We start from the raw sequence: 25,040 nt of genomic DNA on the forward strand, positions 1-25,040 counted from the left end.
AATGATATTTACCAGATATGATCCTAGTCTGTTGTGCCTGAGCTCAACTTGGAGTCCGAGAAATTCCGAAATCAGGAATGGGTTGGGGTGGGAGGCCTCGAGGGTGTTTTTGAATTCTTCTAGGGACCTGACTTTTTGAATTCCGGGCATGGTACGATATCTGACATCAAAGGTGGCCTCGTTTAAATCAAGCCTATCATCAACGGCGTTGATGTAAAGATTTGGGCCTGGAATGCATGTGGGGATCGTATCTACTTTGCTAGAGTGTCTATTGGTAGAATCGATCTCGGCACAAGGATGTACGTACGCACGTTTTCGATATTTTTAGTGTCTTGGAGAAAGGGTAACCCGGAAGATTCTGTTTTCAGGGTAAGAACAATCCAAATACAGACTCGATGAAACGTACTGGATTTGGATTGAAAAGAGAGATAAGTTAAAAAGGTAAATTATGAGAGGGCTGAAAAGATGAGGTATGTATTCCTTTATACGTCCATGGATGCATAATCCTTACCAAATGCTAACATTGCTATAGCGCTAGCTAGATGCCTCTTCCTGACGTGTTACGTACATCGTCCATACCCCAGTAATTAAGCTATAAGTCGACATTATAACTCTAGTTGTATGAGCATAGATTTACTTACTCTTAGATTAAAATCTTGGCTATCTGTGGGAGCTTTTGAAAGTGGAAGCAGATCCATAAAGATAAAATTTCCAGTACTTAATATCTATTCGTCGGGTCTTGTACTTCACGAAGTACTGCAGAGACATGTGATGCGTAAGTGCTGCAATTACCAAATCAGCCAAATAATGCCGGGAAAGATATAAGGCTGAGATCATGCCAGCGTATCGTTATCGTATGCACTCAATCAAGCTGACTTGAACAACTATTCGCTAGAGTCAGAATAGGAAGCCTCGTCCCCATCTATATAGAGCATAATTATAGGGCACGAGGCGGTGAGAGCTTCTGTTCGACCTTCTCTGGACAGTTACATCCCAAGGCGTGATATGAATGGATTTGGGGACCCTGAAAATCACTCAAACGGGAGCTTACTCTGTTCGAGCTATAATTTCGATCATTGGTACTATGCATGCACATTAGAGTTTAGGTGCACTCTATTTGCTGCAGAGAACCGGAAATCTTGATTTTACCCAAAAACTTTATATGAGCCGCAGGAATTCGACTCTAATTTAAGTCTTGAAAGTGGGTTGATCTACTAGTGTCCATATATGTAGGTAGCTTCCTGGTAATTAGCTAGGTTAAGCTTGTTTACAGGGGAACACTTGTTCAACAAAGACTCGGCCTTGACTTGGCGCTACCGAGTTCAAGGAACAGCTAATAGGGATCTTACTTGGAAGCACCATGGATATGGAACGTCTTGTGCCACTCACAGGCGGCTTAGTGTAACTTGTTTTCTAGTATGCCGTTTCGGCACCGCGTCGCGACCCAGATTTGCGAATGAAAATAAGGCATTAGGATAAAAAGTTCGGTTTAGGAAAAATAACGATCCTGCATGTTCTGCTATTATGTTAGTTAGGCAGATATTTCGGCATTGATAGTCGTTTTAATCGCGCTGGGTGAGATATGAATGAGGTGCTGTCAATTCTGCTAGGGTGGTCTTGATAATAGGAAAGATTTAGTATATAAAGAGGTTTCCTTTTCCAATTTCCACGGAGACAGTATCATTCAACAGGATCACTACAGCCATATTCTCAGTATTGGACATTATGCTTTTTTCAGTATCTTTCGTTTCGAAAGCCTTGTCGATTCTTACCTTCGGGTTGACTTGTGTTTCTTCTTTACCTTTGAAAAATGGGGATTATGGAACACATGAGAATCATGATGGGATCTGCAAGAACCCACGAGTGCGCAAAGAATGGTTTGACATCATGAAATAAATCTTTAGTGGGACTGGAGCTAACTCTCTTTGTAGGAGAAAGCTTTCTGATCCTGAGAAGGCCGACTATCTTCGAGCTGTAGACTGTCTTCACAGCATTCCGGGGCAGTATGCCGATGTAATCGACGGACTTTCGGTTTTTGAGGACTACATATACGTCCATAAGATCCAAACGCCTTATGTGCACCTGGTGGTATGCTTCAATCCCTGATACAATCAATGAATATATGAAATAACACGTCAATTAAAGGGACACTTCCTGCCATGGCACAGATACTTCATGTGGACATACGAAGAGGATTTAAGAAACCGCTGTGGCTATAAAGGCGCCCAACCGTATGCTACTCATAGAATCCCTCTCTAACCAACAAAAGCTGACGCCTAGAAATAGTTATTGGGACTACTCCCTAGATGTACCTCCTACGGCTGAAGTCACAGGTTTATCGGCCTCTCCAATATTCTCCCCTGATACAGGCTTCGGCGGAGATGGTCAATATTCCAATGACAGTTCACTTCCTGGACTTGATCTTCCGAAGGGTACAGGTGGTGGCTGTGTTACTGACGGACCTTTTGTGGATTGGACTATTCATATCGGAAGAAATACAACGCAAATCCGGGATGATAGATGCTTGCAACGAAGTCTTAACCCAACAATTGCAAATGATTGGTGTAATGCCAATGTCGAGGCGGAAATCATGGCACAGAAGGATTTTGGCTGGATGCACCACGTGCTGGAGGGAGAGCCTAGTTATGTTAAAATGGGCGTGCATGGTGGTGGACATTTCGCCGTAGGAGGTTTGTTAGATCTGCGCTCCAATGCACTTGATTGAATTATATTAACATTCTTAGGCTCTGCTTCTGATGTGTTTACTGCGAATACTGGTACGTACCAATCTATCCCTTGGGATCTGATATAACCTCAAATGCTAACTCTACCTAATCAAGAACCGCTTTTCTACCTCCACCACACAAACCTCGACCGCATGTGGTGGCAATGGGCAATGGCCGACCAAGAGAACCGCGTTTGGGATATCTCAGGTCCCATTGCGCCGTGGTCAGACATAATGGCCCCCAACCGCACTGGTCTCCCCACAGGGAATGTCACGCTCGAGTTTGAGCTTGGTCTTGGGAGACTGGCAGATATGATTGAAGTCGCTGATTTGATGGATACGGAGGGTGATTTCTTGTGTTATATTTATGAGCTGTAGATATAGTTGGGGATCATTTTGAGCTTATGTTGCTATACGTTCTTTTTAATTAATGGATTCTTTTGTTCACACTGGTGTTACGTCTTTGAGGGGATCGGCCGTGGGGGCTGTCTTTGTGATATGCATCGTAGTACTAGAGGTTAGGGCTAGGGTAGGGAGAAAAAGCTTAGTACTACGATAAGCGTTTTTCAATACTGCCCTGTGTGTCACCTACAAGCAAGTGCACTTCCACGTAACTTTACTCAATCTACATGATTTCTGAATAGATATGTTACTCGAACCGCAGTGACCACGGTTCATGTGATGTGGCCTTGAGCCAATTAGCTAGAGATAATGCTAGCTCAGGAGGAGAGCTTGAGATCTGGACATCAACCAGCTTTCTCATGTCCTTTTCTGTACTTTGCTGCTGGCTACATTATACGTGCTTCATGATTCCATGAGAAATGGCTTGCATGGATTGAGAACTCAATTTCTCTATCTGCTCAAATACAGACCGAGTATTTCCTTTTGCCGCTCCATTTCGATTCATTATCGGCATTTTTGTCTACCAAGTTGTCCACCAACGAAAGGGTGTTTTCTTTTCATTTATGGTATATCCCTTCGTCTGTCGATAAGTGTTAATGCTACCCACCCTAAAGTTTGCGCTAAGAGAGTGGCCTTTCGCACAGATCTCTTTATCTTTCTTATCAACTGATTGATCTTTTACCAAGGATACGACCCAGCATTATAGGGCAGTATGCAGGCAGACGAGGGTATAGCGTTGGTTGCCTGCCAGATTGTTTCCTATCATCGAATGAAATTGAAGTAAGGGGTGGTTTTCTCTTTTTATGATTACACCTGCTAATGTGATGACAGTAATTAAAGATTGTGGAGCTATGGATAGGAATCGAGATTCTGTGGATACTTATGGCCATACGAACTGCGGAGATCTGGAGATGATGATTAATAACGATATATGAAATATAACCCGAAACACCCGGCCCATTGCATACATATGTTTCCCCTTCGGTCCCTTTGTTGAATTTCAACCCTTTAAAATTGCAAAGGCCGGTCGGCCCGGCTGCGTGCACATTCAAGGGAGACTCGGCGCCATCTGAGTTTGCAATCTGTGTTAAAAGGCTTTCAAGATTTGCAAATGGAATGTCAACCACCAACCACCACAGTCCTTACAAACAGCCACTTGTACGATTTCAAGATTTATATTTCAAGATACATACACTCGTCATTCAGACCACATCAAACAATCTAGGTAGCTCACCTTTGTACGTCAAAACTTTGATCAATCATGATTATCAACACCCTCGCAACATTACTCCTGGTATGTGTGCCAGCGATATCCGCACACATGGGAATGAAGTTTCCCACACCCCTTAACTACGAACTCAACCCATACCGGGACCCCTCTAGGCCCATCGATGGGAACTACAATGACCCTCTTGAACCCGACGGCTCTGACTATCCTTGCCGCGGGTACGCAAAGCTCATGGGCACCCGGGAGGGCGCTCAAGTCGCAACTTACAATGCTGGCGGAACCGGCTACTTTATGTATTTAGTCCCCCATTCCCTGATATAGCTCACTCAGTATATATACAATAAGCCAATCTTGTTTTTTTTGTTTTTTTTGCTAGGCTCGAGCCAAACAGCCCTGCCGCGAACAAAAAGGGCGGGCCACATGGCGGCGGCAGCTGTCAGATCTCGCTCTCGTACGACCGCGGGCAAACCTTCAAGGTCATCAAGAGCTTCATCGGGTCCTGCCCGAAACGCAGCATCGACGATGTGCAGAAGTTCAATTTCACGATCCCTAGAGAGGCTCCTAGTGGTGTCATTATCCTCTCTTGGTATGTTCATCCCCTGGGCCCTTCCTTTGCTGGTATTTCATCTCTAACATCTATTGTTATTTAATTCAAGGTCTTGGTTCAACCGTGACCACGAGATGTTCCAGAACTGCGCCAGCGTAAACATCAAGAACGGCGGCAGCGGAATCTCGCATCTCCCGGACATGATGGTTGCCAATATCGGCAATGGATGCGATAGTCCAACATGGACTACCGTTGATGGGGTGGATAAATACATTGACCTCATGTATCCAAACCCTGGAAAAGTGGTGGAGTATGGGGATGGGAGGTATCCACTAGTCCTTCCATCAGGAAATAATTGCTCTGTACTACCCCTCCCTGCCGTGTGATGGGGGGTGACTGGGTGAGCTCTTATCACCAAGAGAGTTGGATCGACAAATTCTTCCGGTGCTGAAAACTGTAGACGTTTTCTCTCGGGGATTTGGCCGTTGTGGGTTGTACAATTGTTGGTTGAAACCCTAACCCACTAGATAGTAGGTTAAATATTAGGGTCTTGCCTGAATACAGCTTGCGCTCCAGCTCCAAGCGAGCCACGATCAGCACGTGCTTGAGCCAATTGAATATCAGCATAAAGGAGAGAGCCACGGGCCTGTATTTTTCCGTCACGATGGCCAAGGAACTGCAGCTGTAAAGTAGAGTACCTTGGACAGCAGCTACGTCGTGATGTGAAGATGAACTACCGGAATTAGCCTCTGAACCCGGTCTATGGCACTGCACGTGAACGTCACGGTGAATTGCAATCAACTAAAAGTGGGCCCTATTCTAGCCCGCCCCAGCCTTTATCTACTACCGAGAAACTCAAATGCGCAGATTCCGGGGTAAGATGGCGAGCGCCGTTTTTCCCCAGCTTCCCCACGCTCGCTCCCCCACAAAAATGTACCATGTACCCCGCAAAACTAGCAATCGGATAAATCACCATAGCCGTGAGCTTCGGTACCGATTGTCCCGTACCTGTTCCACGCTGTGTGAATACCGGTATTCTAACGGGGGCTCTCAATTGCATCTCCCTTCTAGATAAAAGGCCAGATCCCACGTTGTTGTTGTTCTTATTCTTGTAGACGTGCTGTCCAGAAGCTCTCTACTGCAATTGAACCTTAATCCGCAATTGCACGTTCTGTCCACGATGCTCCCCAAAAGCATCCTCCTTCAGCTGACCGGCTGGCTTCTAGCCTCCCTCCTCGCCTTCGCCAAAGACCCCACAGTGACCATCAACACCGGCACACTCATCGGCCGCCACCTCCCAGAGTTCAACCAAGATGTCTATCTCGGCATCCCGTACGCCGCGAAGCCGCAGCGGTTCACACCCGCTACGCTGCTGATGGCAAAGTCGAAGGATGCGAGGGAGGTGAAGCAGTATGGTGCATCGTGTCCCTCGTATGGGAGTGATACGACGGTGCTGCTGGAGAATGGTATGATCACGCTGGATGAGGACTGCTTGAATCTGAATGTCATTGTGCCGAAGGGGTATGAGAAGAAGGGGTTGCCGGTGTTGGTGTGGATTTATGGCGGTGGGTGGATGCAGGTAGGCTTTTCTTTCTTTATTTCTTTTTGATGCTGGCTGTCTGGTTGTGTGGGTTGGGAAGGATGCTGACGGAAATGATCGGTGTTAGGGAACTACAGCAGATCCACGGTTCGTCCTTTACTGATGATTATTGTATAGAAAAGTCAATTGACCAGGCTAATGAAATATACAGATACAATATGAGCTATATCATCGAGCAAAGCGCGGAAATGGGCAAGCCCGTTATCGGTGTCTCAATGAACTACCGCCTCGGCGGTTTCGGCTTTCTGTACGGTCAAGACGTTCTGGTAACACACTCCAAACCCTAGCCCTGACCGTTGCCTTTCAATCATTGACACAGATGTCCGAACCAGAACTCGGGAAATACAAACCTTGGAATAAGAGATCAGCGCGTAGCTCTGCAGTGGGTCCAAAAGAATATCAAGGCCTTCGGAGGTGATGCGGATAAGGTTACGATTTGGGGCGAGGTGAGTAAACAATTGATTCTGCTTCTTTTGGCTGCGGAGTACTGATTTGTCAATTAAATGCTTAGTCGGCAGGAGCTTTCAGTGTCGGGAATCATCTACTGGCATATGGTGGGCGTGATGATGGTCTATTCCGCGCAGGTTCGTACACAAAGTTCTCGCATGTAATACATCTAGTGCTAACAAGCTACAAGCAATTTTGCAATCCGGCAATGCTGTCGGCCCACCACACAACGACACCCGGTGGTACCAGCCACTCTATAACCGCATCACGACTACCACCGGCTGCTACAATGCAACTGATACGCTACAATGCCTACGCGAAGTGCCATATGAAAGCATCTACCCCGCCATGAACGTCGGATATGAGTGGTTCGCAGTAGTGGACGGCGCTTTTGTCGAGCAATGGCCTGTGCTCTCCCTTCAGCAGAAGAAGCTCATCAAGGTCCCTCTTCTCCTCGGTACTTGCACGGATGAGGGCACGTCTTTTGGTGTTAGTGGGGTCGATAACGATGAGGAGGCTGTTGCGCAGCTTATCAGTAAGTTACTTCCCTTCCAGCCTTCCCGGCGGTGTTCGTGGCAGTGTCCTAACACTGCAAATTAGCGTCAAAACGATGGGTAGTAAACACATTCCAAGCACAAAAGGTCCTCTCCTTCTACCCCGACGACCCAGCAGTAGGTTCACCGTTCGGCACCGGCAACCGTACATGGCCCTCTCTCGGTCTCCAGTACAAACGCTACTCCAGCATCGCCGGTGATATCACTATGGATGCGCCGCGCCGTCTCCTCGCCGAGACCTATTCCGCCAAGGGTGTCGACCAAAAGGTGTATTCCTACCGCTTCGACAGTCCGCTGCTCAACACAACGAGTAAAGTCGGAGTCGGGCATTTCTCCGACGTACGTTCCCCTCCCTTCTACTCCAGTATACACTGCGCCGGGATACTAATATAGCGGTGCACGCAACAGATACCATACGTCTTCTCCAACACCGACAACAAGATCATCACTACACTAGGCGACGACCCATCGCACATAAAGCTTGGGCACCTCATGGCACGCATGTGGGCGAGCTTCGTGACGGACCTGGATCCCAACGGGCATGGCGTTGACGGGGTCGCGAAGTGGCCGGATTATAGGAAGGGGCCGAGCAATTTCGTGTTTAGGAACGATACGAGCTATGTCGAGGCGGATACGTATAGGAAGGAGGGGATGGCGTATATTAATTCGTGGTTGAGGTAGTTTGTGGTAAAGGTTTTGGGTGGGTAGTTGTTAAAATAATCAGTTGAGATTCATGGAGTGTCACTCGGTGGTGCCAAGAGTTTCGTAGGAGTGCACTATCTAGTAGTGGAGTGCAAAACAGATGTCCGCTCACCGAGAAATACTTTACAATGCCCGCAACTTTTCTGCAGTACCTGCTTTACGGTGTCCTCAACCCATTAGGACAACAGTTAGGGCGGACAGTAGGGCAACAACCACAAGTGGACAGAAGTGGACACCTGTAGTAACCCCGACTAGTATTTCTTGTAATTATAAGTAAAGGTTCATCCTACCACTTTTACCGGCCTTGTGGAAAAGGGAGAATTCTGTGTTTTCTTTGCGGCTTTGAAGACCAAAGTTGATGTAGTACACTTCCAACAACCATCTAGATGTACTTATAACTACAGTACCGTCCTCTTCCATCCAACACCCACACATCTAAACCGGCGGGGTGAAGAAAATCAGTAAAGCTCTCGCTCGGTGCTAGGACGGTAAACCCACGGCCTCGAAATTTAGGCACTCTGCGTAGAAGTGATGAACAGCCGCCGACACCCCTCCGCTAGTACGTGTCCGCTACCTATGAGGGCACGATGTATTAACTTGCCTACGGCCCAGAGCTAGACAGATAAAAGGGTTTGTACAGAATTCGGGCTCAAACCCCTCAATATGTCACACCACTGAAAACCATCAATACAAAATAGTCGCCATTAAATATATACAATTCAGGCTCACGCTCATCAAAAATTGTGTCTACACAAAACATAGCCATCCCTGGCAGAGATAAAACATAAGGAAAATAAGGAAAATAACTCCGTAAAAAACATAATCACGTGCCTCATATCACATACTATTCTACAACCTCAGGCAAAAGCCAAAGTTCCTCATCATCCTCCCCGCCTCTATAAAACCACCGATCGAGAATGCAAACCCAATGATGACAATGATTGTCTCCGTCAGCAGCTCCATCAGCCTCCACCACTTCTTCCTCCCACCCTTCGTCTCCGCCACATCGAGAATCCCAAGAACCTGGCCAGACACTAACCATCCCATCATAAATGTCCTCTGCCTCATCGTGCTTCCCTCCGGCTTAAACCTCGACAATGCACCAAGAATAATGTACGGCAGGATAAGAGCGCTGATGATGATTATAGATACCGACTGGTGATAGAAACGGTTCGACTTCTTAACCTCTTTCTTCTTACGCTGATACTGGCCCGCGCCCGGAATAATAATTTTGGTGCAGTGGCTTGTCGACACCGGCTCCTTCTGCTGTATCATTGGCAGTGCGTGCTGCGGGTTCCCTACAGGCTGATCGAATCGTTGTGCCGCGAGTGCGAATTCAGCGCCTAGTGGCTCTGCTTCAACCACCTTCCATTTCCTCCCTGTTTCCTCGTCGTTGGCGTCGAGCTCGTACGCGTACATTCCTCGCTCTTTGTGGCGCTTGAATTTGATGTCGGTCCACTCCCGTCGATTGACGTCTGGGATCAGCGCCCCTACGGCGCCGACAAACTCTTCCTTGGTGCGCCCGAAGGCCTCGACCATCACTTCGCTCTCGACCATGAAGAGGGTGTCGTAGTCCGCCTCGATGATGTTTGCGATCGCGTTGAGGAAAGACATGATTGTGTAAGGAATGACTGAAAATCCGAATGCGGCATAGCCGTAGTTTGTGACCTGTGCGCCATAGGCGCCGTAGAGGGTGTATATGGAGAATAGAATCTGGAGGGCACCAAGGAAGGACTTTGCAGTTCCATAGGAGGAAGCGATAACGATTGTACTGCGATCGGTTGTAGGATTAATGGCGCCTAGAGAGGTCCCCGGGGGTAGCTTTGCGAAGCCGTACCCGTTGGGGAGGTTGTATTGGCCCTGAATCTTCCATTTCGTGGGATTCACTATTTCCTCCATATTCGGGGCCTCGATACAGAGTACTGCCTCCTCCCTATGGTGTGAGCCTGAGAACCTGTTCTTCTTTTTTGATCTTTTCGAGGGTTCCTCGAACGTGCAGCCACGAATCACGTCGCCGTTTTTCGGCCTCCATGTTTGTTGCCGCTGCACTATGCAGAGAGTCCCAGCGTGTAGTGCCTTGCCAATTTCATCTTTCCCCAGAAAACGGCTTCCCCGAGCGATAGTACTGGCGGCCTGACTGATACCAAAGAATGGGACAAATAGCGATATGATGGTGCGAAAGTAGTCGCGCGATCCCTCGTAGCCGGATGTCTTCTTGAATGTTGCGATACGCGCGATGTAATTTGTGACGAAAAAGGACAAAATTTGGGTCCACGGCGCCGGCACCACACACAGCCCAGTCCCCGTGAATACTACATTGCCGGGAACTGTGCTCGACGTTGTTCCCGTCGTCGTCGTTGTTTGGCGGGGGAATAGGCCCAGAGGGAGAGCGTTTGCGATGTACGGAAGTAAGCCGATGAACACTATTGCCGAGAGTGTTGAGCGCAAGCTGGACGCTGCAGGGAGCCTCCTGCGTAGGTGCATTCCGTATTGTTTCTGTTCTTCGATCCCTTTCCTCTAGAATTCTATCCCACCTTGGTTCTTCAAGATCAGTTAGATAGGGTCAGGGCAGGTGAGCAAATTGTAACAACACGGGGAAGGGGGTCGGTCAGTAGGAGAGGGGAGAAGGGAAGGGATCCAATATACATACCATACCTGCCTCCACAGCTCGTATGGGAAATGTCAGATATGATGAGGAGGGGAATGTTACTGCGCCGTAACTATTCTTCATTGGACCCTGTCGCGCAGGGTCATGTGTGTTTACACGTAACTAACCGTTTCGCATCTGTTGCCAGGCAACGGGGCGACGGGGCGACGGCGGGCCCTGCAGCGCCCTGACAGCCGCCATAACAAGCGGTACAGGCATGTATATACCTACATAACCTACTACATACAGCTATTCCACATTCCATTGGCTGGACGGGAAGGTGTAACCTGCACGCTCCCCGCATCATCTTTTCTGGGCAGTGGAGGAGATGGCGAAGACCGAATCGCGAGCTGCGGTGATACGTGGATGTGCCTAGTTCCATTCGAGATCTTGGCGTAGATACAAATTGCAAAACCCGCACCGTTTCACCCCCAAAGTTACAACTTGAGTTGCGGTCGTTGTTGTCAATAAAACTAGATTTATACTGTATAGATATATCATTTTCAATTGTGAGGGGTTTCATACCATCTGTGGAGGTACAGTGTATATGTAGCTGGCTGTGAGTCCTTATCAAGAGCTCTTGGTATGGGGAATAGCCGCGGCATATTGAGAATGATTTGGTGATGATCGACTGCGGATAGTGTAAGGTGCTGACTACCCTATCGGCTAGGATAAGATGAGATAATCGATGAATCAGACTAAGGACCGATAGAAAAGAAGAACGAAGGGTTTCCGCTTTTATATTCCCAAAAGAGCAATCCAGTAAGTGACAATATAACTGGCTTTTCGGCACAGGGGTCAAGCCAACTGTATACATGTAGTCACAGAAATTTGAAAAGAACATAGTGTTGACATGATGTGTCCGCACACATTTCGGAAAGCCAACTATCCAGCATATATGTACGCCAGTATTAAGAAATGAATGGTCTGGCCCTCTTTATATAAGTCCTCACCCAAGCCTTGCGGGAGACTGGATGACCTTGAGTGACCCCTTACGACCCAGAACACCGAGTAACTATCAATGCCACCCTCTCCTACCTTTTTCATCCCAAAGCCCACTTGCATGAGGAAATTTGGCCCACAAATGCCGCGTCACAATATCTCTGGCTTAAAGAATTTCGGTTTCTGACTTGGTTGATCTTGGGGAAATTGCCACAATCGAGGAAAAGAAAAAAAGCAAGCTACAGGACAAAGCCTTGGGTCCATACCGATGAATATTACAAACGGATTGGATCCATTTCCAGTGTGTCGAAATGAGGGGGGAATCTCATTGAGTATTCGATATAGTGTCAAAAGACCGTATGTATGTAAAAATAAGGTATGACTAGGCGTTTGTAGTGGATGAGGTGTCGAAGTAATTCGTATCACAAGCCGTTACTCGAAGTAAGTAGCTCTTGTCGATATGGTATCCACGGGCTAGAATCAACGGGTTCATACATGCATGATACAAAATAAGTTAATATCACATGGTCAAAGAAAAGGATTTTGGAGACTCAACTCAGTACTTCTAGCCTTTATCTTTAGTAGGGTGAATGAGCGATGGAGGAGGTCAAAGGGACCTGGAGCTAAGACTCCTACCAATTAGAGATAAAGACTGAGGCTAAATTGAACTCCAGTGAATTTTAAGTTTTTACGCTCCATAATTGAAGGGAAAACACAAGTTTCCATATACTAGCACGCAATGGACTCTTAGGACCCAGTGAGAAGTCAATGTCCCAATCGGTACCGCAATGGCACGAACACACGTTTCGGGACGTCACCGAAGCAGATGTGCCCTCTTAATCATCAGAACAGGTAGTAGTGACGGCAAAGAGCCAATTCCGAACCTTCCTTTAGAGAAAGACGATGGACCAATAATACATCCAGTAATAAAGTTGCTCCTGTGCCAAGCCTCGGTAAATGCGAGTGATAGCCTATGATCGACTGAAGAGACGAGGTCCGGCGCCGGCCGATTTGCCCTGAGCAGGCAGCGATGAGAGTGTAATCTAGAGAGTATGGAATACTGAAGGAATAACTCGCGTCCGGGTGTATATTTACGCGGGATGGTTAGCACGGACCCTAGCTGATATCTATCGCACGATCATCAGAAAGTAAGCGGTTTGAGTGTCTTGTCCCTTGTGGCGCTACTTTCTGCTTTCTAGCGGGCCGGCGAGACACCATGGTCGTATTGGGATTACTTTAGTATGACTCCCTTGAGCACTTGACGATAGGATGTCCCTTGTGTGCGTTCCTGGAAATAAGAGTGTTTTTGAAGGCGATAGGGGTGATAGGGATTCTCTCATGAGCTTGAGGCGATAGTGACTCTTGAGATGTTACTGGGGGCGATAGGAGTTTGTATAGTCCTCCGATCGATAGAAGGTCTCCTCTTTGCTACCTGATGACACTAGAGGGTCGCCCATGCATATGAGTGATAGTAGAAACTGCGCAATACGTACTAGTTTAGTCAAGCAAGAAAAACCTGAGCACGGAGCTGTGTAGGTCGTGGGCAATGAATTTTTTATTGGAAGAAAGCGAGGTATGTAGCCAATGAGAGTGAGTTGGACGGCGAAACGTGGAAAGCTCGTGTTTTCCATTGCCAGGCACGAATAACTTGATGGGCTAGTGAACTATTTCAAGACTCGGGAAAACCAATATGTGAAGCTGGTTGAAGGTGATCTGGTGTAAGTTAGCTCATATGATCAGCTTGCTGTACGTAGGGGATGAGTACGAGACTAGGGGTACATGTACGTATACGTACATGTATGCTACCAAGCTGCAAGCAAAAGAGGTGTATAGCTGCCACCGCCTTGCCGTTGTTCCCCGCCTCCACTCCCTCCTCTGGGTCCAAATTCTCACGGCCTTTGTAGTCTTTAATCACCTTCCGATTAGTATTGGAGGCTCTATCACTTTCGCATCACCTAGTTCTCCAGGTACACTCCCGAAATCCGACTTCTCTTTATCTTCCCCATCGCCCCCTCCCCCCTCCACCGGATCACTCGCTAAAACACTCAAGTTCCGACGTTTCGAAGTGATTTAATTTGGCTTCACTAGACTTGAACAGAATAGAGCGAACACTTTTTCTCTGGAATGTTATAGACTTTTTTATATTAAATCAACAGCACAATCCCTATGGGGCGGTAAATGTGTCAAAAGTAATTTTACCAACGGTAGTAATTATTTTACCACTGGTGGTGAAAATAATACCTGTATTTATAACCTATAATGCTAATTTTTATGATAAAAGCACAGACCTTGTGGCCAAAAGGGGCCATATAATGCCAATATATATGAAAATTGTCCACCGGTGGCGGTATCTCACCACCGGTGGCGGTATCTCACCACCGGTGGGAAATTTTCATAAGTTTTGGCATTATGATTGAATATTTACTTATTTAGTATAGCGCAGCATAAAGACCGAAACTCAGTGTTTATACCGGTGGGAAATATACTAATGTAGGATAGCGTGCAGATACAATGACTGAAATTCAGTGCTTATACCACCGGTGGTAAATAATTTACTACCGTTGGTAAAATTACTTTTGACACATTTACCGCTCCATAAATCCCTTCCTTCATCTATTTTATTACACATCGGCAACCATGGGGTCAGCACGCTTTCGTTAGAGTATATGGGATATTCGACCGTTACTTCATTTAAATCCTGGTTAAGTTTTCATCAAAAGAATGATTCAATTTAATGCTGGCTTGGGATATTGCTTCTTCTGTAGAGTGCCTGTCTATATTCAAATACGGTTCGTATGCTTAGGCCCTTGTTGCATCCCTGAATACGGCTCTCTCCTGAACACTTCTCGGAACTAGGTCTCGAGGTTTCCAGTCTTGTTTGAAAAATCACTGCCATCAACCATTACAACGTCATAATGTTAAATAAGCTAAATTATATCTAGGCGCCATTCTTAACGGATGCTATTGTATAGTGTTGAGGGTTGCTAATTAATACCTATTTCTTCTTTTACAGTTGCGCCTATATCCCTTCCTCCGTTTCCAGATGGTGAGGTTTGGAGGGTGATCATAACTCTTGGCGTCAAAACAGCACTTCTAGCCATTCAAAATTTCGGGTCCTGTGGTGAGTACTTTGTACCCTCAATTTGGTAACCCCTCTCTCACCAGTGTTGGCACTAACAATGAGTGGAACGCGAGACTGACTAAGGGCACAAGTACTCTTAGTACTTGATGGTTTTTCTGCCAGCTGTAAAGATCTATCTGTATCCATTTGCACCCGCTGTAAGTCAGTGAAGCACAACTATCGATTCGAATCCCGTGTCCCCCACCCCTGGTATACCCATCTTGCCGGTCGGGCTGGGTTTTGGAAGTTTTCCCCAGTCACTTGCTCAAATGAGGGCAGCAGTAATCCCTTGAACATCGCCATAACCTCACGGTTGCATGCGGGTGTGAGAGATTACCATTATTATTAGGTGCAACTATAGATTAACAGCGAGTGATATCCTATGACAAAGACGATGCGCGAGTGATGAGTGATGATTTATTGGACTATCCTTAGCTGATATTGATTATGTGTATGTGTATGTGTTAAGCGTACGCTTTCTAGCTATTCGATTCTTACATTTAAAATCACCGCCTATAACGGGACACTTTAAGAAGTGAACCTAGATCTAAAGCTCTAAAGATCCCCGGCGACGGCAAAACATTCGCTTGTACCTCACAAACAAAATGACAGAATCCTGTAATCAGGGTCACATACTTCCCACCCGGCAGTAAGTCAAAGCGGTGACTTTATTGGACGCGAATAGTCACTAATGGCATGACCTGGAGCTAGATTGCCCTTGAATTGAATCCTTCGACATTTTGTACACTTAAGGATTGGTGAATATGAACTCAACTACAAACGATTGGATGGTATATCGGCGCAGCCTTGACACCCTTGTGGCGAGCACCGGTATTAGGGCATGCGTAAGTACATGTAGTACGTATGTAAAATTATTGATGGGAAAGATTCGTGAATACTATACCTACACTTCGCGCATTAGAATTACCACCATGAAAATGTGAGTACGAGACATAGCTGATCAACCGCCAGACTTAATCTGCCTTGCACTTTTGCTTTCCCGACACCAGCCAAAAGAAATGCAAGTCTATCGGTTTCGTATTGTATCAAAATATCTGCCTCACTACTCGCCGCAGTACCCTATTGACTTGTCCGCCTCTAAGGCCTTCTTAGCATTATGCGAGGCGCGGAGTCAGAACCGAGAACCTATCGGATGGCTAAAGATAGCTACCCGTAAATTTATGACGTTTTCGAACACGGCCGCTATTGCATACCATAAAAAACGCACCAAATCCACCTTTTTGCATGGCATGCAATATTGAAACGCTATGGATCTACGAGCACATGTACTCAAGACCGGCAATGCCATCTCTTGACTGATCTGCGCACGAAACTTGCAAGTATTCGTCCAAACTTGGAAGATGTGCTGACCAACAAAGATGTGATTTACTTCGATTTAAAGGCACTCCGCACGTGAAAAGAAATTCGATTCGTCAGGTTCGATGACAAATATTTAGTGTTATTGGGGTGAATAATGCACGTAGAATTTATGCATAGATGAGTGCTTTTCAAATTATCGATCTTCAACGTTTATGATGGGCTCTGGAATACATGGCGGCTGTACTTTAATTATGTTTCACCTGGTAATTGAACATAGCTTATCATATCTTAGTATGAATATAATTTCGTGGAACTAGTAGCAATTAAGACATTTCCTGGACACCATGAACCACCGATCTAAAGGGCTGGGCGTCGGTATTCCAAATCGAGAGACTTTCCGCATATTTCGATTCTTGAACTGTAGCTGGAGCCTTAAATAGACTTCACTGGCCGCCTCACCAGCTCCAACTACTTTCAAAATTTATTTCAATGTGATTGAGCTATACGTATCTTTTATTCTACCCAAGTTGAATTAAATCTAACAGGGCTTAATATCTCTCCAAGAGTCTGCCAAAATCTGCTGCCACCCCCTTGCATAGCCAGCAAAGCCACAGCCAGCCCATCTAGTGGAGATTGATTCAGAAGAGACAAAGACTGTACTAGTTAGCATTAACCACAATGATGGCATGTAAGGGCTTAGAAGCTAAGGGGTATATGTACTTCAGGGTATGCATTGTCTTGAAACCGCACATTATTGGTCAATTTCAAGGCGTAGTCGACGACAAATAATGAAGCTGATTGGTTGTGTAAATTTCAGTGTGACCACCCAATCAGATATACACATTCTATACTGTACTGCTGAAAGTGATGAAGCAAGTGGCTGATACTCTCAAACAACTTGTTTGACCAACATACATGTACTAATGCAGGGCTTAAGATCAAAGATAGAGGTAGGGAACTGCGCACATACATGTTACGTAGAGATTGTGCGTAGAGCCTAGAAGACGTATGTACATGTAGTTAAAGTACTTATTACTCGATCGTGAACAGCTATTACATGCCTATTGCGTATCTAGGACTCATAGTACGAACAAATCATTAACAAGCTCAATTAAGCAAGGCTGTTCTAGCTAACTCTAGTGATATGATGGAAGTTTTCTCGGGTGTCGATAAAGGACAGATGGTCAATTAAAGGAGCAGGCACGTGGACCTCTATATCGAGAGGATATATGTCTTGCAGTATCAGGATCTTTATGCACTCAAGCAGTTAACTACTTAATCTATAGACTTTCCTTTATAATTATAACAAATCACATTTTACAGGTTGGTAAATCCAGGCAAATTGATGGCCGTGAGTTTAAGGGAACTCTGTATCTTCTCTTTATTTAGTTCTATCTCGTTTTCGTTTAAAAAACATCTAGAAGTGAATATACACAAAAATCAAACTTTCAAGAGGTAGCATCTTTATTGGAGGGATCTGATGTCTTTTTGACCACGGTTACAAGGTTTTGTTCCTCCATGCCATTAAGAAGCATCCCACAACAACCTCCAACCCTCTCAATCTCCATATCTAGTTTTTCAGGCTCAACCAGATTGACGCAAGTTAACCACAACGTACAGCCCAAAGAGTTCTGGAGATACACAGCCACATTTCCTCTACGCCAAGGTCTGAATGGGCCAATCAAAATCCTTGCATAGATAGCCTTTTCCGCCGTTTCCTTGTTTTTGTGAAAATTGATACAGTATGAGTTCTTAGGGCATGTTTCCTAGTTTTGAATGTTTAGTACAATATTGAATACTGAATCGATCAAATAATCAAAGGAAAGGGCATTACAAAGGGGATTGCGGTATGCCAGCCTGTTTGATTGTAGGGCTGTACGGTCAAGGCTGAACGGGTAACGGTACGGGTGAGTAATTCTGTAAGCCCTTTCACAAAGTTGAGTACAAATGTACTATGCCTAACGGAGGGCTTCTTTTCATCCTCCTATATACCTTTTAGCACAAAATTATATCTCTACTTCGGGTACTTCTCTTACATCTTGAGCCATGGTGATCATTAGAGCCTGTATTTGCAGAGTTCCGAAAAAATTTGCAAGGTGGTAAAGATTTCCATCGTTCTGCAAAAAACCAATCAATCAAAAGTCCTGATAGTTGTAGTAAAGAATACTTACAAATGCATATGATCTAACGTGACGATAATACAGAATGTCCTCTGTGCGGATAAGGAGAGGTAGCATCTGAAATCGGCGGAGAACATATGACACAATGATTCTCGCCATGAACAAATTATAGGTCTACGAAAATAAGTTAGTAACCTAAAGAGAATGAATCTCCAAGTTATTAGAGAAACTTGCGTGAAAAGGACTGATAAGTTCAAAAAAGTGATGGGCCCAGGCAGAAATCATGAAAGGATTCAAAGGCGGTTTGATTTGTATGTGTTTCTATTTGTGTTAATCGAATATTCAAGAGTAGGAGAGGAGAAAACTCACCTCGAGCAATTCAAAAAACCAACCTATAGCGGTACGTACCTCACCTGGAGTACAGTACCCGGGGGTGTGGACTAGTTGATGCTGATGAGGATTGAGAGCATTATTTGGATAGAGCTTGAAGGTTCCAGTTTGGACAGCACGTAGGCGATATGTAGACTCTCCTCTTGGTCGAACGGTTCGTTGGACATGGCATCGAATTGGCTTCAGGAATTGGCTGTGTAGCTGGATTAACATTTCTGGTCCCATACAGCTAAAAGCCTTTTCATCATTTTTTCCCTCAGCATATGCGTCCATGAGTTCAATCAATATATTATACGATTGCTTGAGGGCTCCAATCAGATGGGAAGAATCAGCAACTTGGTTCTTCTTCATGGTAACATGATTGATCCCATGCATTATAACTTCTCTTAGGGTTTCGTTTTTTTCTAAAAGCTGGTTCAATCTCCCTTCTAGATTGTGGTTGGAGATAACTATATGTCGGAATAACCTTGCGTGATCACATTTCGTTGGTGTATTTAACAAACGTACGATGAGATCGAAATCCTCGACAACAGTGTTTGGGATAACAAAATCCCGCATTCGTTCTAGAGAGTACTCACGAGGGAACGATTTAGGGGGATCATTATCACGCGCTTTCTCAACAACTTGAAGCTATGTCAGCGATAGTATTTGTAGCTCGCTAAGGATTAGGGGTAGCTACGTTTTACGATAGACTCATCCTGACGTTTCCTCAGATCTCGACTTCTACTGATTAGTTTAAAAAGCCAGGGAGAGAATTTTTGTGTCTTTCGATTCACTAGACGTATGACGTTGTAGGCTTCTACGTGGTTCTCAAGTAGGTGCAGAACTTTGAACCATAGAAGGCCAATCCTCAAATCAGAGGCAGAGTTTGGGCCGTGGTATAACTTTCAACAGGAGAAATTAGCTTTGACCTGAAGTTCTTACAATAAAGTTCAACACCTACTGTTTCCAAGGCCTCTATCTTTGTAGATACCTCTGCTCGCTGATTCTCTAAACCCGGCCCATCTGAGCGGACTTCAGTGGTGATCTTGTAAATGTCATTATAATAGCTTACTGCAGCGCAGAAGTATCTTGTGTCCATGGGATCTATTGTTATGTGACCTTCACTGATTGAGAGATCCACCACTATAGACTCAAGTCAGAAAAACGCACAGTGGGAGAAGGGAAGAACTGTTTTGGTTTACTTCTATTGGCTTGAAGAGGTGGCTCATCAAGGAATATGCCACTGACATTGTCATGGTCCAGAGTCACTCTCGAAAGCATGGTGTCCTTCGAAGCTTTCAATGGGCCTGGGATCGGGAGCTGGTGAGCCATAGCTAGTGAGTTGTCGGGGTTTTTGTTCTTATGGTTGATGTTGATGGTGATAAGGAAGGCACCTAGGTGGTGTTGGATGAAGCGGGACGTCAGTGAAAGTCCCCAAGGGGGCTCTGGAAGGCCCTCGTTTTTTTTTTTTTTTTTTCTTTTTTCTCCAAACTCCCGTCAACCAACTTTATAAGTAGATGTGAATATTCTAATTTCCAGAAGCTCGCGCCAAGATAGTCCCTGCTTTGCGGCTCAAATAAGGTTTACGCCATTCAAATTGGGCTAGCTGATTTTGTCCCGGAGAAGCAAGTTGAGAGGCATGTTGATACCGGGCTTCATTGAGAGAAAGGAGAAACGTAGTAGCGGTAGTCGCGCTGGTGCTCGTACTGGTACTGTTGGTGGTGGTGGTACTTGTAGTGGTAGCGTCTGGCCAGCAAGATATCTTTACAATCCATTCCAGGGGCTCGGTCCCCCGCGGGGCTTGTTTTTATTTATACTTTTTCAACTACGGGGTCGATATAGATAATATAAAGCATGAGATTGAGAGCAATGATGATTGCAGGAACAGTAACAAACACAAGAAAGAAGGAAACGACATGGTGACGAATTGTAGAGGAACTTGGACTGGGCCTCACCAATACTACGAGGATCCAGACCGAACCCCGTGTGCAGAGTGGAGACCTAAAAACTACGAGATGGTCCAAGGAAAATAGGCCGAAGCAAATACATATATTTATGTAGGCTTTTTCTGAATGTAGCACTGTTCTGGTATTGCATTGTGCTTATTATCCTTGAGATTAGAGTGATTAGCCATGATGCTATCTAAAAACCTGGGGTGCGAGAAAACTCCCTTCGGCCTTCCATCTCCGAGCACGGCTGTTAACAAACTATGGTGGGGGAAGTCTTGTCACGGAGTAGTTTGGACACCTCAGCTTTCTCCACTTATAGCTCATCAACCACTACCCATATTTTGACTTTTGTTAGATAGATCTACTCATTTCACCTGCTCCTGGAGTGGCTGAGTGGGTAGGCTTCCAGGTTGGCTTTCACCCAACGGCGCCAACAACTATGCCGGGCAGCCGAGCGACTGTAGACGTTGGACCCAATTGATGCCAAGGGTTGGACAAATGGAACGGCAAGTGTTATGTTGGGTTGCATGGAGTATCATGCATGATTCTTGGCCATTTGATGTATGATTCTTGGCAGTTTCAACTTGAGCCTCATCAATTCTTGGCAATTCTCGGCATCTTTGCTAATAATGCTTAAAAAATTGACTTATTCTCAAGGGGGCGAGTAGCGAGTATTCCGCAGGGTACGAAGGGGGTAGTAGAGATCGATTTGGAAACTTGCAGTAAGTGTTCTGAGGGACTCTAGCGTCGGTAAAGGTCAATGGGATAAGAGGGCAGCAAACGGTGGTCTTCTTAAATAAAGAAGAGGGAAATATTATTGTATAGTAATAGACAGCGTAGGTACAGAAGATGTTGCGTAAAGAAAGAAAGGAAAGAAAAAGGAACAAGAAACGAAGACAAACTCTCCTAATATACCCAAGGGAATCCCAGCGATGACAAATCCAAAGTGACTCATATATTAACGACCGACAGAACCTGATAGAACCTAATAGTACCTTTCTGACTAATCCAACTCCTCGTAACTCAGTGTATTAACTAATCAATCCATGAAACTTATAGTCAACAAATTTAGGTGAGTATTGATTTACGGCTAATCATTAGATATGCCATGCTTATGTATGAAAATTAATACCACTAGGTTCGTTTTTTATTGACTTATTTTTCAAGTACTCAGAATGTATTCATATAGTACTATCAAAATATATAAATATCTTCGGAGTATAGAGAATATTTAGAAATTGATTTTAATATATTTTAGAGTATTTATTGTGTTTTTGAACAAATAATATTCGTGCTAACTATCAAATCTTCTAATTGAGTATTCCTTCTAGTATGATAATATTTATATATATCACCATATCACCTCAACAACCATTTATGGGTTCATACTATTTTCTAGATATGCTCTTATAATCATTACCTATATGGATAATTACCGTAAGATAAAGAATATCACTGCTAGGTGTTGATACAGGGTTGCGTAAATTTGATAGTCTTGATACCCTAATACTCATATATGGGGCGATACCCTCCCCTTTAACTCTTTACGCATTCCTCAAAGCTCCTAAATAAACTCTAATAATCATTATTTATATGCGTAAATACAATAGAATAAATGTTATCACTGCTAGATATTGATACTGAGTTGTTCAAGTTGAGTAGTCCTAATACCCTAATACTCATATATGGGGGCAATACCCTTTTCAACAAATTGTTTCTAAAGTAATCCAATTTCCTGTATAGACTCTAATAGTTGTTGTCTATTTGAATAGATATCGTAAAATAAATAATATCACTCCTATATGCTACAGTTGATACTGAGCTGCGCAAATTTTATGCTCCTATATGCTAATACTCATTCCTGTGGGTGGTTCTACCACTATTATTTATTTGAAGAGTCATCGAATCATGTAACGGCGTAGTGCGAGTAAGGAAGAAGTTCGGGAAGGAGAGTGATTAGTAATAGAGATTTCGTTTGTTCTGACTCTTTTGGGATTTCGGTAGTATTTAGGTTTTCTTTCTATGGGTTTCTATTACTCGAATTAGTTATCGGGTTCTGAGGGATATATATATGGCTGTGATTTTCCTTCGTTCTTTCTTTCTTTTCTCCTTATCCGAACTTCCTATTATATAGGAATACATTCTATTTTCTGTCTTCTAACTTCTACAAATACAATTCGTATAACCTCTCAGTTGTGTCCCTTAGTCTCCGTCCTAGTCTCGTTTTCGCTTCCGATAATATGAAGTGTTTCATCCCGTCCTCGTTCGTTTCCTTCGATATTCTATCGTTAGGAAACTTTGTCTAGTATTTATCGGTATTAAGCCTGATAACCCCAAACCCTGACCCTGACCCCGCATGAGGTGAAGAGTTATCACCCCCATGACCCTGACTCAGCTTCTACCGTTCTCCTACCGAGAATCTCTGAATATCGTACTAGTTTTCCCGAGTTGGCCCGTAACAAGAATGACATGCCGACATATAGGAATCAGTATGTCGGGCATAAGTCAGGTTTCAAAACATCCGATCCACTAAAGTCAGGAGGGGTCAGGGCATTTATTCTATCCCAGTGCTCGCTGTAGCAGTCGGGAGTGCCCCAGGAGCAGCCAGGATATACAAGCGAGCAACTGGCATTCTCTGACCACCAGACTGATGCCTGGGTTGTGCCAAGCACTAGGATTAGGTGTCGGGATGCATTGGATGGACTAGTGTATGCTAGGGTGGACAACCGTACGCCAGAACTCGTCAGGAGTGCTTGGCGTATCTCTGGAGACGTAGTTTACCTACCAAGCGCCCTGAGCGCCTTGAGCACCTCAGGTATCTGGCGAAGGCTGCAGGTTTGCTGATGGATGCGGGATGCTCCCAAAGCTTTGCCGGAAGCTCTGAAAGTATTTTAGAGCGCCGGGTGGAGATTTTCACATGTTTGCAGGTTCTGATACCAATCCTTCAAAGACATGAGGTGTACGAGGTTCACAATATTAGGTGTACGAGAAATGCAGCTTTTAGGAAATGCAAAATAAGAAAGGATTGGGTATGGGTATCGGTAGTGTCCTCAGAGGAGTAGAGAGTGTTTCGGGGATGCGTACTAGGATATATGGAGGCTTTGTTCAAGCTGCGGGATAGTGAGAGCCTAGCACATAGACTATGTATAGTAGAACTACTCCAGGCAAAGGATCGTGGTATTGCTGATATCTCACATAGGCTCCGGAAGGTTTATAGGAGGAGGAGGAAGAGGATTTGTCTAACGGAGTGGGGTTCTAGGACAAAGACATAGGCAGGTGCCGAGGTGAGAATCGACTCAAGATATATTCTAGGACAAGGACAGAGGATTGGGCTGAGTACCGATTGAAACAGAATAGAATTTTACTAACAAACAGAATGAAGACGTTGCTTGAAGAAGAAAGAAAGAGAAGTACAGAGGGTGAGAACCAAGCCTCGAATATAAACCCCAAAGAATAACTCGATGACTAACCCTCGTAACCGTACCTAAGGAAATAACAGATGAACATTATAACATACCACAACTGATTCCGATCCTTCTTCCCACACCCTAACCTGAAGTGCCTAGCATTTACTGTATCCTCCAAGCACCTTTCTAACTTATTTAACCTAACTGAAGCCATTCTGATCCTTCACCGAACAACTCGATTCCACAGCGTTTTCGACGGCAGGGTAGGTGAGGGCTGTCAGGCCGTGATAATTTGGGTAATTAATATTCGGAGTATATTAGGAATAGCTCATTTATTTGAGGTGGAGACTAGTGATTGGTTGCTGAATACTAGGATAGACTTGTTGTTATGGGCCGACTCAGGAAAACTATGATGAGGTTCAGAGATTGTCGGTAGGAGAACAGTAAAAGCTGAGTCAGGGTCACGTGGGTGATAACTCTTCACCTTATGCGGGGTCAGGGTCAGGGTTTGGGGTTATCGGGTTTAATACCGATAGATACTAGACCAAGTTTACTAACGATAGAATATCGAAGGAAACGAACGAGGACGGGATCAAACACTTCACATTACGTGAAGTGAGAGCGAGACTAGGACGGAGACTAAGGGACACAACTGAGAGGTTATACGACTTGGATTCGTAGAGGTTAGAAGTCAGAAAATAGAATGTATTCCTAGATAATAGGAAGTTCGGATAAAGAGAAAAGAAAGAAAGGACAAAGGGAAATCATAGTCATATGTAATGGAGCCATTTCAACTGTCTGGTGTATGAGTACACACAGGGCCCGGTTACATGCTGAGAGTTATTGTTAGAAGCCAGTTGCACGGTGATATGCAAGTACCGGCAGTGTGGTTAGCTACCAGCTGTTAGAGTAACTACATTCCGGGCGCTAGGAAGAGGATCTATTCATGGGAGCAAT

The 25,040-nt window shown here is 44.9% G+C and overlaps 5 protein-coding genes across 5 annotated transcripts; 3 read left to right on the top strand and 2 right to left on the bottom strand.

Moving 5' to 3' along the window:
* Positions 1-1,725: 1,725 nt before the first annotated feature.
* Positions 1,726-3,103, top strand: H6S33_012087 (uncharacterized protein; the record flags this gene model as incomplete). Its single annotated transcript, XM_044843459.1, has 6 exons — positions 1,726-1,877; positions 1,932-2,088; positions 2,146-2,231; positions 2,287-2,690; positions 2,745-2,777; positions 2,841-3,103. The coding sequence occupies 6 exons, from the start codon at positions 1,726-1,728 to the stop codon at positions 3,101-3,103; spliced, it is 1,095 nt and encodes a 364-aa protein (XP_044695755.1).
* A 1,285-nt stretch (positions 3,104-4,388) lies between these two features.
* Positions 4,389-5,288, top strand: H6S33_012088 (uncharacterized protein; the record flags this gene model as incomplete). Its single annotated transcript, XM_044843460.1, has 3 exons — positions 4,389-4,648; positions 4,732-4,941; positions 5,012-5,288. The coding sequence occupies 3 exons, from the start codon at positions 4,389-4,391 to the stop codon at positions 5,286-5,288; spliced, it is 747 nt and encodes a 248-aa protein (XP_044695756.1).
* Positions 5,289-6,082: 794 nt separating this feature from the next.
* On the top strand, positions 6,083-8,184 carry H6S33_012089 (uncharacterized protein; the record flags this gene model as incomplete). Its single annotated transcript, XM_044843461.1, has 8 exons — positions 6,083-6,481; positions 6,570-6,589; positions 6,654-6,768; positions 6,835-6,948; positions 7,014-7,086; positions 7,140-7,484; positions 7,550-7,842; positions 7,912-8,184. The coding sequence occupies 8 exons, from the start codon at positions 6,083-6,085 to the stop codon at positions 8,182-8,184; spliced, it is 1,632 nt and encodes a 543-aa protein (XP_044695757.1).
* Positions 8,185-9,054: 870 nt separating this feature from the next.
* On the bottom strand, positions 9,055-10,689 carry H6S33_012090 (uncharacterized protein; the record flags this gene model as incomplete). The annotated part of the gene is made up of 1 exon (XM_044843464.1): positions 9,055-10,689. One exon carries the CDS (start codon positions 10,687-10,689, stop codon positions 9,055-9,057), a length of 1,635 nt encoding a protein of 544 aa, XP_044695758.1.
* Positions 10,690-17,683: 6,994 nt separating this feature from the next.
* Positions 17,684-20,059, bottom strand: H6S33_012091 (uncharacterized protein; the record flags this gene model as incomplete). The annotated part of the gene is made up of 8 exons (XM_044843465.1): positions 17,684-18,001; positions 18,070-18,219; positions 18,272-18,352; positions 18,407-18,529; positions 19,253-19,368; positions 19,425-19,629; positions 19,689-19,870; positions 19,930-20,059. 8 exons carry the CDS (start codon positions 20,057-20,059, stop codon positions 17,684-17,686), a joined length of 1,305 nt encoding a protein of 434 aa, XP_044695759.1.
* Positions 20,060-25,040: the final 4,981 nt, after the last annotated feature.

Source organism: Morchella sextelata, assembly GCF_020137385.1.
Source record: "Morchella sextelata strain SCLS chromosome Unknown scls_7, whole genome shotgun sequence".
Taxonomy (NCBI): domain Eukaryota; kingdom Fungi; phylum Ascomycota; class Pezizomycetes; order Pezizales; family Morchellaceae; genus Morchella; species Morchella sextelata.